Source organism: Rhinoderma darwinii, chromosome 5, assembly GCF_050947455.1.
Source record: "Rhinoderma darwinii isolate aRhiDar2 chromosome 5, aRhiDar2.hap1, whole genome shotgun sequence".
NCBI lineage: Eukaryota > Metazoa > Chordata > Amphibia > Anura > Rhinodermatidae > Rhinoderma > Rhinoderma darwinii.
The window spans coordinates 224,303,843-224,320,393 of NC_134691.1; the positions used below are offsets into that span (position 1 = coordinate 224,303,843).

The window sequence follows — 16,551 nt, forward strand, 5'->3', positions numbered from 1 at the left end:
CCAAACTGACAAAGTTTTACAGTTTTAATGCAAAGGATAATACTATTGCTAGGAGCTGGTAATACTGTAATCACATAATGTCTTGAAGTGTTTTATGAAAGCTATGTCTAGAATTGCAGGAGTTTTGGGACTGTCCTCTATCGATTCAGCTGCATAGATATTCCTCTTGAGATATGGTGCAGCATACATTCATTTATTGTACTATGGCTGACCAGCGAGGTTCAGATCAGTCTAGTGTGATTTTTAGTCATAGCTATAAGGGGAGGCAAAACCTGAAAAATCTGTAGTGGCAGCGATGAGCTTGCTGTCTGTCTATCGCCTGCTCCCTGAGACACACCCTTATAAAATGTACAGTGGATGCCTATAGGATTGAAATTTTTAGACAAATTGATGTGTTATATAAAATACTGCTCATCTAAAGTTATAGCAATAAATGTGTGTGCAAAATAAAGTTTTATTTGGAAAAAACACATTCGATTTATCTAAGGGCTGTTCACATCAGCGTCACCCTTGCATTCATGGGTTCCACTAGACCTTTCCGCCAGAGGAACCCATGAACGGAAAGGCAAACGGAAACCACAGCTTTCGTTTGTATTACCATTGATTGCAATGGTAACGCTTCAGTTGCAAATGGCTTCCGTTTGTATATGTTCCGTAAGGTTTCCGCTTTTTTAGCGGAAGTAATAGCGTAGTCGACTGTGCTATAGTTTCCGCTAAAAAAACTGAAATCTTACATAACGGAAACAAATGGAAATCATTTGCAACGGAAGCATTACTATTGCAATCAATGGTAATGTAAACGGAAGCTATGGTTTCCGTTTGCCTTTCCGTTCATGGGTTCCTCCAACGGAAAGGTCTAGTGGAACTCATGAAGTTTGACGCAGATGTGAACACGGCCTAAAATGGCTTACCTTTCAGAGATAACAGAATATGCAGAAAATTCTGGACGGTTTTGTGCCCACAAAGTTTATTCACTTGACCATGTTTCTTGCAGAAGTCTATGAACTGCTCCAGTGCAATAGCAAGTGAATCAGTCTTGGCTTCAGCAAAACGGCACACCTCTACACACAAAGCCAGGAAACAAAGAAAGTTGAATTTATTGAGAACATGTAGAAATGCATTTACATATTTTTTCATCTGAAGAAATCTTGAAATTGATACTTGTTATCATAATCCTGCAAAACGACTGGTAAATACCACGCACAAGTTTAGTACAGTCGCCTCCTTGTATTGTGAACATTCATACCATTAAGGCTTTTTTCACATCTGCGTCGGGACTCTGTTCATAGGTTCTGTTGGAGCTTTCCGTCAGGGGAATTCAAACTGAAACAAACGGAAACCATAGGTTTCCATTTGCATTACCATTGATTTCAATGGTGACGGATCTGATGCAAATGGTTTCCGTTTATCACCATAGTGTAAGGGTTCCTTTGTTTTGACGGAATCAATACCATAGTCGACTGCGCTATTCATTCCGCCAAAACAACGAAACCCTTGCACAACGGTGGCAAACAAACCATTTGCACCAGATCAGTAACCATTAAAATCAATGCTGATGCAAACAGAAACCTATATTTTTCATTCATTTCAATTTGGATTCCATTGATGGGTTCCCCTGAAGAAAAGCTCAGACGGAACCTATGAACGGAGTCCCGACGCAGATGGGAACTAAGCCTAAAGCAGATGGACTAACAGAGGATAACAAGCAAAATAAAAAACACATTCAGCCTCTTGCCAAATACACCAATGTTCAGTCATGCAACGTATCTCATCCCTGCATCCTTTTGTACACCGTTTAGGTAAGGGCTTCTTCACATCAGCATTGAACTTCCATTTGGATTTCCATTCATCTGTTCGGTCAGAGGAACAGAAAGACAAACAGAACTTATCGTTTCCATTTGAATAACTATTTCAATGGTATATTTTGTTTCAGTTTGATTTCCAGTTTTTTTTACGAAAACAATGGTGTAGTGTGGTAAGCTATTGTTTGCCAGTAGAACCTTACCTAAAGGTATGCATACTGCCTTCTGTAACATTTGGTGGAAGAGAGATAATGGTTTGGTGCTTTTTCTTCAGGGTTTGGGCTAGGCCTCTTATTTCTAGTGAACGGTAATGTTAATATTACAGAATAAAAAATAAATTTTAGACAATTGAATGCTTGTGGCAAAAGTTTGGGGAAGGCCCTTTCCTGTTTCAGCATGGAAACATGCACATGTGCCCAATCCATAATGACATGGATTAATCAGTTTGGCGTGGAGGAACTCAAGTGGTCAGCACAGAGCCCTGACACCAACACCATCGAACACCTTTTGGAAAAATTCGAAAACCGGCTGCAAGCTAGGCCTCCACCTCCAACATTAAAATAATGTGGAAAGCCATCCCATAAAAGTGGAGTATGTTATAGCCGCAAAAGGGGGCCAAACTCTATAATAACTCCTATGGTTTTGTAACGTACAACAAGCTCATAAAGGTGTGATGGTCAGGTGTCCACATACTTTTCGCCGTATAGTTTACATCTTGGCAGAAACATGGTACATACCTGAAGTGCTGAAAGACATTTATTTTAATCAGTTGAAATACAGAAATGATCTACTCAAATCTGACCCAACTCTTAACTCCTTAATGACTGCACATAAGCCTTTTCACAGCAGTCATTAAGGGTACTGGTACCTATGGCATAGTCATGCCCTTTCATGGAGCGGTGTCATTAGCCCGGCACAGGTGTCTCACGCGTGTGGGCGACAGGCAGACCACTGTTATAACGACCAAGATCGGAGATGCCTCCGATCCCGAAAGTTTAGCTCCTTAGATGACGCAGTCAATAGGGACTGCTGCATCTAAGTGGCCTCAGAGGGAGGGTGGTTTCCTCTGTCACCCGAAAAGGAATTGCAAGGGGGTGATGGTTTTCATTGCAGCCAGAAGCCCAAAAAAGATCCCCAGGTCTGCCATTAGTGTACATCTATTAGGCCCTGCCAGAGCCTAAAAATTAAAGCAATTATTCAACGTATGTTTGTATTGTGTGAGCTGCTGTAACCATATCAAGTGAGGTTGATATAGCAGCGAATGTACATTAACTAGTACCAGTTGAGTTGGCTGACGGAACAGCACTTGAAAGTTGGCTCGCCAAATGCTTTTTAATGATGTCCTCTGCTTTGAAGTTTTTATTTCGTTTGAGTATAGTTGCTGCATCCTTCTGCTGCTTGTTTGCAATACTTGGGTCTACTCCGAAGTCCAGAAGCATCTTTACATCTTGTGCTTGACCTATGGAACATATATATTTTACAATTTTTAAAAGAAAATCTTGTTGCTTTGCCGTGTGTTTACCAGAGTAGGCCAAGAACATAAATAATTGATCATCTTTAGTTTAACATTTATTACATTTTGCATATCTATTTTGGCCTCCAAAAGTGCAAGTTCTATACTATGTATGGTCCCTTCCAGTGGTTTTCAAGGCGCGCTACACGTACTACAGGAGGTATGTGCCGCAGCCTCAGTGGATACGCGCCACAGCTGACCAAAAAAAAAAAGAAAAAAAAGACTGCCCCCCCTATGCAAGGCGCCGGTATACTTACCTTCCTGGCAACTCCAACCCCAGGCGCCACCATATTGAGTCCTGACACCATCTAGTGCACACAATGTCCTAGACGGCATCAGTACGGTGGCGCTCGGAGCTGAATTTGGGCCAAGAGGGCAAGTTAATGCATCTCAGTAGGACTGTGGTGGTAACTTTTATGGGGGCACTGTAGATGTCACTTTTCTGTGGGAACTTTGGCTCCTACTTTTCTGGTGTGTACTGTAACTGACACTTTTCTTAGGAGACCCTAGATTTTACGGTTATGGGGCCACTGTAGTTATTATGGAGGTATATGTGGTTATGGTGGCATTATCCTGGCAACACTGGTGGGCATTGTTATATGTCAGTGCTATAAGTGGGCCCTAGGTGTCACCTATTATGCGGGCACTGTAGTTGCCATGCTTATGAAACTGTGGCTGTTATAAGATCATGGTGGCTGGCTCTGTTATGGGGGCACTAGCCAGGAATAATTACAGCCTATCCATGTATTTGGGGGTGGGGCTCATTTATGATTTTTCTTTTTCCAGTATAAAATGTATAGGTGACAGATGCCAAAAATGTCTAGGAAGCAAACGCTGCAGTATTCGGGAGAACACCTCACGGCGGTCAGTGCCAGGTGGAGAAGAAAAGAGATTCTACATTCAGAGACGACGTCAACTGTGAGTCACTGGATGTATTTTTTTGTTATCCCTTCTGGTTGCAACTTCCTCTAATCCATACTGTTTTCCTTTATATACTCTGCAGACCGTCAGTGAAAAATTGGTACCTGACCACTGTATAGTCACTGTATGGCGGCATTTTTAGTTATATTAATTTTGTATAGCGGTAGAATACCACGGTTTAGGATTAGGATTTTTTGCGTACTCACCATAAAATCCTTTTCTTGTCCAGTTCATTGGGAGACACAGACCGTGGAATATATCCTGTTGCCACTAGGAGGCTTGACATTATGAAATAAAAAAGTGACTCCTCTTACATGATATGCTGTGCCCAAAGACACTGAGCTATTCAGTCTGTCTGCAAGCAGTAGGAGAAGCAGATGCAAGGTAAGATAAGTATGTCAAACACTAGCGGAGAATCTCTCAAAACGGACAACTCTAGAGGAAAAAACGTGAAATAAATGGGTGGCAGCTGTGTCCCGCCAATGACCAGGAAAAGAAAAGGATTTTACAGTGAGTACTGAAAAAAAATCCTGTTTTCTCGTTCGTTACATTGGGGGACACCGACTGTGGAACGTCCTAGAGCAGTCCCCAGGGGTGGGGACAGAACACAGGACAAGGTCAGCTATTTCACAGATGCCTGCAATACCTTGCAGAAGTGAAGGCATGCACCTGGTAGAACTTGGAACAAAGGTGTGCAGAGAAGAACATGTGGCTTCCTTGGACTATTGAAGGGCAGAGGCCCAATGGCGCACAGACAGGGAAGCCTCAACCCCTCTGATAGAGTTGGCAGTGATCCGGAAAGGGGGTACCTTTCCATGGACGCGATAAGTCTTGCAAACAATCATTCGAATCCACAAAGCAATAGTGGCCTTAGAGGCCGCTAAAACCTTTCCTGGGACCCTCGGAGGATGAAGAGGGAATCTGACCGTTGAAAGCCGTGACAGAAAGGTAAATCCACAGAGCACGGAGACATCCAGGTTGTGGAGGGAACACTCCCTCGGATTACTGGAAATAGGACAAAAAGGTGGCAAGACAATATCTTCATTGATATGGAAGGCCAAAAACAACTTTAGGCAAGAAGCAGGCTACCGTGTGGAGCAGTGTCTTGTCTTAGTGAAGAGTCAGAAACGGAGGACAAAAGAGAGCCACCAACTCAGAGACCCTCCGGGTGGGGGTTACCGCAACTAGCAAAAACATCTTCCAGGAAAGAAAACAAAGAGGGATCTCTCCCAAGGAAGTCAAAACGAAATTCAGATCCCACGAGAGAAGCGGAGGATGATAAGGGGAACCACATGAGCCCCCCCCCCCTGCAAAAAAGTCTTATCGTCAGCTTTAGACGCCATCGGGCGTCAAAATGGTAAGAGCTGACAGGGAGGGGAGCCCCTTCAAGGAGTGGCGTGCTAAACCGTGATCTAAACCCCTCTGTAAAAAGGATAAAATACTGGACAAGGAAAAACGCCTGCGATCCTCACACCAACCAAGGTGAGCGTTCCATGTACGATGGTAAATGCGGGCTGAAGAAGACTTTTAGCCTTAAGCATAGTGAGACTAACACTATGCGAAAAACCACAAGCCCTCAGAACGGCAACTTCAACAGCCACGCTGTTAGACGTAGCAACCTTAAATTCTGGTGGAAGATCGGACCTTGAGAGATAAAGTCGTGACAGAGGTTAAAGGCCACGGGACGTCAGCCAACAGGGAAACGAGATCTGCATACCAACAGCGTTGCGGCCAATCCTGTGCTACCAGAATGGCAGCAATACCTCCTGCCTTGAGCCACCGAAAAAGCCTTGGTGAAGAGGGAATACTGACAGGAGAGTAGTGTCGGACCATAGCGCCCAGAGTGTCCACGGCGCAGGCCTCCATATCCCAAGCACGGGAGATGAAGCAGTGGACTTAGAGGTCATCAAGTCCACGTCCGGACTAACCCACCTGAGATAAATTTGGTCGAAGAAATCTTGGTGAAGAGACCACTCCCCGGGGTCCACTGTTTCGCTAATGAGAAAGTTTGCAACCCATTTGTCAACCCCAGGAATGTAATACCCCTGTAAGAGCCGCAACGTGAGCTCTCCAGGATCCTGGAAGCCACGGCCATCACTGCGGTGCATTGTCCGTTTGAAGCAGCACCGGGTGTCCGCACATAGACTGAGACCAGTGCAGGAGGCACAGAAAAATGGCTCTCAATTCCAAAAGATAGTTTTCTGGGTATGTACTTCAACGATTGCAAGACTCTCTCCCACTGGGAGAAGATTGCCTGATGTAGAGTGCGTGCGGAACTGCGCAAATGGATTAGTCTCAATTGAGGCCAAATCGTCCCGAGTACCCGCGTGCAGAGGCGAAGTGATATCGGCACCACCGTAAAGAACGGATGCCATCCGGAATAATGAAGTGACACTCAGAAGGAAGGGAAACCTTCGCCGACTGAATGTCGAAGGCGATCCCACAAAAAAAACAACAGCAATCTCCTGTGAAGGAAGATAAGCAAGACTTGGACCGGTGTTTATGATCCAACCGAACGGACTCTGTTTCCAGAGTGATCTGGAGAGCCATCTCGTTGTCCTCCCGGGACAGAAACTTTATCAGAATGTCGTCCAGGTACGGGATGACAGACAAACCCCTTGTGCGAAGGAGTGCCATCATGACAGAGAATCTTCGTAAATTCTCTCGTGGCCACAAATTGGTAATGATGAGGCCGTACCGCAAAGCACTGGTGGGTAGTGCAGATAGGGACGTGTAAATACGCGTCCTTGATGTCCACAGAAGAAAGAAACGTCTCCTGTTCCATGGAAGCCATGAAAGATCGGAGATTCCATCCAAAAAGGATGGACCCGAACCTGCGCGTTGAGATGCTTAAGATTCGGGATGTGCCGAACCTCCCTTTTTGGGGAACCTTGAAACAGTGGACTGAAAGAAAAACTATGGAGAGAGGCTGGCAAATTCGATTTTGTATCCCGAAGATACTACCCCCTGAACTCAGGTGTCTGAAATGTGAGAGAGCCAGACATCCTTGAAGTGCAGAAGCCTGGCCGCATCCAAGGTAAATTGAGTGGGGGTGCACTTTCAGGAGGAAGTGGCTTTGCCGTTCTATCTTTTGCAGGTGGAAGTCAGGGAAGCCAGGAGGGCCGAGTCTTGAAGGAAGGTTTGGCCTTCTGATCCTGGTAAAGCTGCTGCCTGGAAAATATGGTGTTGGAGAAACCAAGAAAAGAAACAAAAAAGCGTACCCATCTATTTGGCCGTAGTAGTGTGCTCAGGCCTATTATAAGGAAGATGGATGCTTTTGCCACCCATGGCTTTCCAGATTATTTTATCCAACTTGGGTCCATAGAGACGAGACTCTGAAAAGGGGAGAGCAGTCAGGGAAGCTGAATCAGCAGACCAAGCCATGCATTGGAGATAAGGTGAGACGGATCAACCAGTTCCTCCTGAAGAGCGCCGGCCATACTGTAAAAAATAGTGCTGCCGGTCTAAAAGTGGTAGGGAGTGCAGAAAAGACCAAAAAAAAACCCCAGGGACTAGGCTGGTCCAGCGGACCGCTACAGTGCACAAGCGGTGGTGGGGGGGCGCTATGACACACTCAGAGATCCTTCGCGACTAGCTCTTCATGATGTAAAGAATAAAAGAAATACAATTAAAACTTAAAATTCTTTGTAGAGCTTCTGCTGCTATCAGCAGAAGTGTCTGCCTCCTAGTGGCAAAAGCATATATCCCACAGTCTGTATTCCCAAACGTAATGAACATAAAAATTTGTTTTTGTGTGCATTGAGTGCAGAGATTTTCATATGGGTTTGATGTTCGCCCTGTCACCACCACTGCCATCATTAGATTTGTCTTTAGCCCGGGGTATCTTGGAATTGGGGGAGCCCCAAATCGGTGGCGGTGTAAGGTTTTGAAACTTTTGGACACTTGTTAGGTCACATTTCTAGCCACATTGGGTATGGTGTGTATAGGGTAAGGGAGGATGTTAGGTTTTCTGTTTACTGTGCACATATTATCTGGGTGGTGTCATTGAAGGCTGTGTGAGTATTTTCTGTGAACTGATCTGCCAATTTGAACGGTTCATGTTTGCTGCTCATGATTCGAGAACAGTGGGCTGTGGCCTGTACAAAGTGGCGTGGTTTATGTAAAATATTAATTCATGTGCCGCATCTCCAATCTCACTGTTGTCCTTTTTAAAATATTGACAAGTATCCCTTTAACTTATTAATTGAAGACAAGCCCTTTGAACACTGTTCACTTTGTATGGAGAAAAACATAAAAGGTTGCTTGATCTAGCACTATTTTATATATTTAGAACTGATCGCTTCCTTGGAAGGTATTCGGTTGGAACTTCTTGTTGCTAGTGGTTACTTGGCTTGAAAATGTTGAGAAACACTAATCTATACTACAGTTGAATGGTGTATGCTATGCCCATGTACTGTTTAAGCTTCATAAAGAAATTGTAAATCAACTAGGATAGGCTACAAAAGATTCAGCATGAACCAGTTAACTGGTTGCCGACACAGGACGAGCATGCTCGTCCTGAGCGGCGAGCACTTCGCGCATTAGAACGAGCATACTCGTCCTGTGTGACAGCCGTCCCTGCGCGCGTCTGTGCGCGCGATCGAGAGCGGGGCAACGGCTGTAATACACAGCCACGGCCCCGCTCTGACAGCGGAGAGGAGAGAAACATCTTCTCTCCACTGTTAACCCTTTGAACGCCGCGATGACAGCTGATCGCGGCGTTCAAGGAGAGGGGACTGCACATTGATCGCGTCACAGAAAATAACTGACGCGATCAAAGCCCACAACTCGTATGGCCAGACAGCCCAGGGTCCAGTGAAGGACCCCAGGGCTGTATGAAAATATTTCCTGTTGTTAGGGCATACTGAGGTATGCCCTAACAACTGCCTGTGTACAATCAGTAACAGGCTAATGTACTGGAATATAGATCTATGCCAGTACATTACAGTTACAAAATAAAAATCAAAATGATAAATCCCTTTATGGGATTAAAAAAAAAAAGTTAAATGAATGTAAAAAAATAATAATGGTAAATAAATAAATAAAAAGTAAATAAAATACACAGAAACACACATTTTTTATAATAAATAAACTTTTTAAAATATAAGTCCCAAAACATGAAATAATATAGACATATTTGGTATCGCCACGACCGTAACAACCTGTACAACAAATGTATAACATTATTTATTATGATCGGTGTATGGTGTAAAAAAAAAAATATTAAAACTGCTGCGCAACTGCTTTTTTTCTGCATTTTAATCTAATTAAAAATTTATAGAAATTAAACGATAATGTATTTGTACCAAAAAATGGTACGTACATAAAGTACAACTCGTCCCGCAAAAAACAAAGTCTCATACAACTACGTCGTACAAAAAATAAAAGCGTTATGAGCGTCGGGATGCAAAGAGGGAAATGTAAAAAAAATTGCTCTGTCCTCAAGGCTAAAATTGGACGTGTCCTTAAGGGGTTAAGGCAATAAAATAAAAGTGTCTAATTGCAGCAAACGTATACTACCACATGTGCCGTTTTGATAAATGTGGAGCAATTCGCACCATCACGTAAAATAACATTGTGATGACATGGAAGTACAATAATCCCTTCAGCTCATGTAGCTACATGTCTTGTCTAAGTGTTTACTAGGAACCAATGTGCCAAAGTACAAAATTCTGCGACCGTCAAAGTGGGAAATGAACATAGATACACAAAGGTATGATTGGCAATGTATAGTTTAAAGAGGCTCTGTCACCAGATTTTCAAACCCCTATCTCGTATTGCAGCAGATCGGCGCTGCAATGTAGATTACAGTAACGTGTTTTTTTTTTTTCTAAAACGAGCATTTTTGGCCAAGTTATAAGCATTTTTATATTTAAGCAAATGAGCCTTTCTTAAGTACAACTGGGCGTGTTTAAAGTTATGTCCAACTGGGCGTGTATTGTGTGTGTACATCTGGGCGTTTTTACTTGTTTTACTAGCTGGGCGTTGTGAATAGAAGTGGATGATGCTGACGAATCAGCATCATCCACTTCTCTTCGTTACCACCCAGCTTCTGGCAGTGCACAGACACACAGCGTGTCCTCGCGAGATCACGCTGTGACGTCACTTCCTGCCCCAGGTCCTGCATCGTGTCGGACGAGCGAGGACACATCGGCACCAGGCGACAGAGGCTACAGTTGATTCTGCAGCAGCATCGGCGTTTGCAGGTAAGTCGATGTAGCCTCTGTCGCCTGGTGCCGATGTGTCCTCGCTCGTCCGACACGATGCAGGACCTGGGGCAGGAAGTGACGTCACAGCGTGATCTCTCGAGAACACGCTGTGTGTCTGTGCGCTGCCAGAAGCTGGGTGTTAACGAAGAGAAGTGGATGATGCTGATTCGTCAGCATCATACACTTCTATTCACAACGCCCAGCTAGTAAAACAAGTAAAAACGCCCAGATGTACACACACAATACACGCCCACTTGGACATAACTTTAAACACGCCCAGTTGTACTTAAGAAAGGCTCATTTGCATAAATATAAAAATGCTTATAATTTGGCCAAAAATGCTCGTTTTTGAAAAAAAAAAAAAAAACTTTACTGTAATCTACATTGCAGCGCCGATCTGCTGCAATACGAGATAGGGGTTTGAAAATCTGGTGACAGAGCCTCTTTAAAGCAGGAGCATATGGAAATTTGCCCCCCTGCTACCCATGATCTTTTTTTTTTTTTTTTTATAAAATAAAGTTATAAATCAAAGTTATGTTTAGTTTTTCCATAGCATCCTGCATTAATAAATGTCACCATCGAAATTCCTCACTAGCCCGTCGACTAGGCTACAGTGAAATTGCATTATTAGTGATTTCAGGTCACTAGGGCGCATTGTCCAGTGACTTCTGCAGTAGCTAACACATCTATGGATGAAACATTCCTGTAGCAAAGGTCACCGCAGCCATATAGCCATGGCCACATGATATGACTAGTATGGACACATACAAACATTTTATTTCCAGTTACTTACACTTAGCAGTATATCCATATGAATTGGTTTGAAAAGATGCTACCAGATGCAGGACTGTGTTGCCATCTCTATCTTTTGCATTGATGTGTTCCTTCATATTTGGTTTAATCTTTATAACAAGTTTGAAAAGGCTGTTGTTGGCTATTAAAACCACAAAAGAGAGCAAAGTAGTTAAATCTCAGGAAAAAAATATTGAAAGAAATGTATCATTAAACTTTGACATATTTAAATCATGTTTTTTTACTTTAAAATGTGACCATTCAAATACAAAAAAAACTTGCATGTTCAGTTTTCAAATTAGCCAGTGGAGCGTGCACAGTAGCTGACATTTCCCGCTTCCTGCAGATCTCTCTTTAGGTTTGGTATTAGTAGATGCCGGGGGGATTTAAAGCAGGGGTCTCAAAAATGCGGCCCCTGAGGAGGTCATCTCCGGCCCGCGGGGCACCGAAGCTCCCGAGATCTCCTTCAGCCTGGTCTCTGCTGTCCCAAGGATGAGCGCCACACACACACACACCCTGTAGATAGTGCCTTATACAGTCGACAGCGCTACATCCTGTAGATAGCTCCGTTGCGGTACTCTCTAGGAGCTTTGGCCAGGGATTCCTCTCCTTGGGGAAATCACTGTCCATATATGGACAGTGACATCACAGGCTTCTCCTGGACCGGAATGCCCAGCTAGATCGTTGCCAACACTCTGGCTGAGATTCCACTCCGAGAGTTGGTCACTTTCCATATATGGACGGTGACGTCAGGGGCTCCTCCAGGAGAGCAATCGTTCGCTGGGGATTCCGATCCTAGAGGTTGCCCCTGACATCACTGTCCATATTATCAGTACAAGAGGGAGACCCCCTGCCCCAGAGCAACGTAGCGCCAGGAGGGTATGAGAAACACAAATTGCCATTTTTATGTCCTCTGCTGCCATCGGTTCCCAGCAATCGCAAGGCAGGGCACCAATGGGGTGACAGAGGGCGAAACCTCCATTTATAGCCACTTACATGTTGCAGTTGCAATTGACCACAGAACAGCTGTTGCCGCTGGATGACGTGCCCGTGCCATTTACTGGACATACTATTAAGTCCAAATTTGATAAGAACACCACAATTAGGATGTAATAGCATGTTCAAATGTGGGAAGGGGTTAAAGGGGTTTTTCCGAATTTTAAAATTGATGGACAATCCTTAGGCTAGGTCAATATTAGATCGGTGTTACGACTCTCAGCACGCAAGCTGATCAGTTGTATTAAGGGGCTATGTCAAGGATAGACCATCAATTTAAAAAATCCGGATAACTCCATTAACCCCTTAAGGACGCAGCCACTTTTGGACCTTATGACACACTCATTTTTTAAATCGGACATGTGTCACTTTATGTGGTAATAACTCTGGAATGCTTTTACCTATCCAAGCGATTCTGAGATTGTTTTCTTGTGACATATTGTACTTTAAGTTAGTGAAAAAATGTGGTCGATATATTCAATATTTTTGTGTGAAAAACACCAAAATGTAGAGAAAATTTCAAAGAATTATCATTTTCTAAATTTAAATGTATCTGCTTGTAAGACAGATAGTTATACCACTCAAAATAGTTATTAGCCTACATTTCCCATATGTCTACTTTAGATTGGCATCGTTTTTTGAACATCCTTTTATTTTTTTAGGACGTTACAAGGCTTATAAGTTTAGCAGCAATTTCTCAAATTTTCAAGAAAATTTCAAAAGCCTATTTTTTTAGGGACCAGTTCAGTTCTGAAGTGGCTTTGAGGGCCTTATATATTAGGAACCCCCACAAATCACCCATTTTAAAAACTGCACCCCTTAAAGTATTCAAAACAGCATTTAGAAAGTTTCTTAACCCTTTATGCGTTTCACAGGAATTAAAGCAAAGTGGAAGGGAAATTTGCAAATGTAATATTTTTTTTTTTCAGAAATTCCATTTTAATCCATTTTTCCTGTAATACTGAAGGTTTTTACCAGAGAAACACAACTTAATATTTATTGCCCTGATTCTGAAGTTTTTAGAAATATCCCACATGTGGCCCTAGTGCGCTACTGGACTGAAACACCGGCCTCAGAAGAAAAGTAGTACCTAGAGGATTTTTGGGCCTTCCTTTTCTTAAATTATATTTCAGGCACCATGTAAGGTTAGAAGAGGTCTTGTGGTGCCGAAACAACGGAAACCCCACAAAAGTGACTCCATTTGGGAAACTATACCTTTTGAGGAATTCATCTAGGGGTGTAGTGAGCATTTTGAAAACACAGGTGTTTCATAGATTTCATTAGAATTGGGAGGTGAAAATGAAAAATTACATTATTTTCCAATAAGATGTAGCTTTACCTCAAAATTTTTATTTTTTTTAACAAATAAATGAGGAAAAGCACCCCAACATTTGTAAAACAACTTCTCCAGAGTACGGAAATACCAAACATGTGGTCATAAACTGATGTTTTGGCAAGCGTCAGGACTCGGAAGGGAAGGCACGCCATTTAGCTTTTGGAGTGCCGGATTGATTTCTCTGCACCATGTCGAATTTATAAAGGTGCCAGTGAAGTGGAAACCCCCCAAAAGTGACTCCATTTGGGAAACTACACCCCTCAAGGAATTTTTCAAGTGGTATAGTGAGCAGTTTGACCCCATAGGTGTTTCATACACTGGGCAGTAAAATAATAAAATGTAGAATTTTTTCAAAGAAAATGTTGCTTTAGCCCCAAATTCATAATTTTCACAAGGGGTTAAAGGAGAAAAAGCACCCACAGTTTGTTACACAATTTCTCCTGAATATGGCAATACCCCATTGGTGGAGATAAACTGCTGTTCGAGCACGTGGCGGGGCTCAGAAGGTAAAGAGCACCATGCAACATCTGAGGCCTAGTACGATGGCATTTACTGCCCTGTGTCATGAAAACAGAGGCTCTGGGTTGTCAAAACCTTAGAAACCCAGAAAAGTTGACCCCATTTAGGAAACGAAACCCCTCAAAGAATTCATCTAGCGGTATAGTGAGAAGATTTAGATTGTAATGTAACACCTTTCAAGGTATTCCTCTAGGGGTATAGTGAGAATTTTTAATTTGTGAAGTGACAACCCTCTAGGTATTCATCTAGGGGTATAGTGAGAATTTTTAATTTGTGAAGTGACAACCCTCTAGGTATTCATCTAGGGGTATAATAAGAAATACTTTAATTTTAGTAAATAAGGAGGACAACCTGGAAAACCCGCAATGGAGGGAAAGGGAATGGCAGGTCCCACTACCAACATACCCACCATTCCATAAAATCCAGCACAAAAAATAAATCAAAGGCCTCAGCAAAAAAAGATTTGCTGAGACAAGCAATCTCATCTGGATTTATTCCTCTCACCCAGATTTGCAACCTGGATGAGACAGACACTCCCTCGGGTCCTTGGTATAGTGAGAATTTTTAGTTTTGTTTTAGGTGTTTTTTTTTACAAATTTTAAATGATCAAATTTTAAATGGGGCTGGTCAGTAAAAAAAATGAATAATTATTCATGGCCAATATGGGAGACAGAAAAGGTGAATGAAGAATAAATGAATTAAAAATCCAAGGAGGTATGATATATTTTGAAACATTGTTTCATGCACAGGCCGGGATTTGTGAGACACGTCTCGCAATGGTATGTGGTGTCCTTACGAATGCCTCGCTTGGCGCACAGACAGCATTTTTTTTGGGGCTTCCGTTTTTTTTCAGTGGGGGGGATTTCTGTGGGGAAATGCTGGCCGGGAATTATCCTGCTGACGGAAGAACCGGATGAAGTGCCCTCCCCTTCCTGGTCACCAAATATCTGGGACTTGATGACCTTTTCCTGAAATTGCAGGAATGTATCCCCACTGCCAGCGTATCTGTAGAGGACCAAGGCGTTGTATAATGCCATCTGTGTAAGATGCACAGACAGCTTTTTATACCATACCCTGGTCTTGCGCATGGCAATGTATGGTTTTATAACCTAGTCGGACAGGTCAACGCCACCCATATGTTTGTTGTACTCCTGTACGCAGAATGGTTTGGGAACTTGGGTGGTGGATCCGGGTACAGGGACTAGGCTGCCTCTGCTGTCATGAATGTTGGTCAGTATAAGGACGTCCCTTTTATCCCTATACTTCAGAAGGAGCAGATCATCGCTGCAGACAGCTCTGCTCTCTCCTAATTTTAGGATCTAACAGATAATAGGTAAGAAAAGACCCAGCAGGCTGGCGGGCATTGAAATAGCAAGAAAAAATACAGTTTTGCGGTTAAGCAAAAAGAAGTGCCTTTATTACCAGCCAAGCTATAATGATATGTATAGGTTAAAACATAACTTTTATTAATTAGGGTTAAATATAGTTAGGACACACAAGAATGGATTTAAAATTTGACCAAAGTCCACTGACAGTTGTGAATTTTGCATCAGTCAGATGCAAACGGTATGTGATATAATCTGTCTATGTATGTGTCACCTACGGCGTCTGCAGAACGCCGGGTGATACAGATGAGTAGCGTCTGTATCTATGTCAGTGAAAACTCTGAAGTTTTAACCTATACATATCATTATAGCTTGGCTGGTAATAAAGGCACTTCTTTTTGCTTAACCGCAAAACTGTATTTTTTCTTGTTAATTTTAGGATCTGACCCAGAAAAGTTTTGGGGAGGCCTTTCTGATTTTTGCGGATTATTCCGCACGCCAAGGTGGATCTGGACGAGAGAACTTTTAACAATGGGACACTGTTGTAGAAGTTGTCCAGATACAGATGATATCCTTTGCCAAGTAAAGGATGGATAAGATCCCATAAATCTTTCCACTAATTCCTAGGAAGGGGGGCATTCTGGGGATCTATTTGGGAGTCTTTTCCCTCATAGACCCTAAAAGAGTAGGTGTAACCGGTGGCACTTTCACACAGCTTGTAGAGTTTTATGCCGTACCGGGCTCTTTTATTGGGTAGATACTGCCTGAAGTGCAGTCTACCCTTGAAGCTGCTAGGGATTCATCCACCGAAATATTTTGTTGGGGGGTATAAACTTGGGAAAAAATTTGGGAGTAGTGGGCAATTAATGGTCTTATTTTATACAGCCTATCAAGTTATGAGCCATTTTATATATATGCAAATTAGGTTTTAAATGGACAACTGGGCGTGTTTTTTTTCGTTATGTCCAACTGGGCGTGTATTGTGTTTTTAACTGGGCGTGTTTACTTGTTTTACTAACTGGGCGTTGTAAATAGAAGTGTATGATGCTGACAAATCAGTGACCAATCAGCATCATGCACTACTCTCATTCATTTACACAGCAGCATCACGTTCTTACTAGAACGATGTGCAGCCACA

General features: G+C 42.8%; 1 protein-coding gene across 2 annotated transcripts in view; it reads right to left on the minus strand.

Annotated features, from left to right (window-relative positions):
- The window catches only part of TRANK1 (tetratricopeptide repeat and ankyrin repeat containing 1), a 281,007-nt gene that overhangs the window by 101,384 nt on the left and 163,072 nt on the right, over window positions 1–16,551 (minus strand). For both annotated transcript variants that reach the window (XM_075826966.1, XM_075826965.1), the window contains 3 exons: window positions 11,239–11,379; window positions 3,082–3,261; window positions 912–1,061 (listed from right to left, as the gene is read on the minus strand). In XM_075826966.1, the coding sequence (XP_075683081.1) occupies window positions 912–1,061; window positions 3,082–3,261; window positions 11,239–11,379 (471 nt within the window). The remainder of the gene's footprint in view (window positions 1–911; window positions 1,062–3,081; window positions 3,262–11,238; window positions 11,380–16,551) is intronic.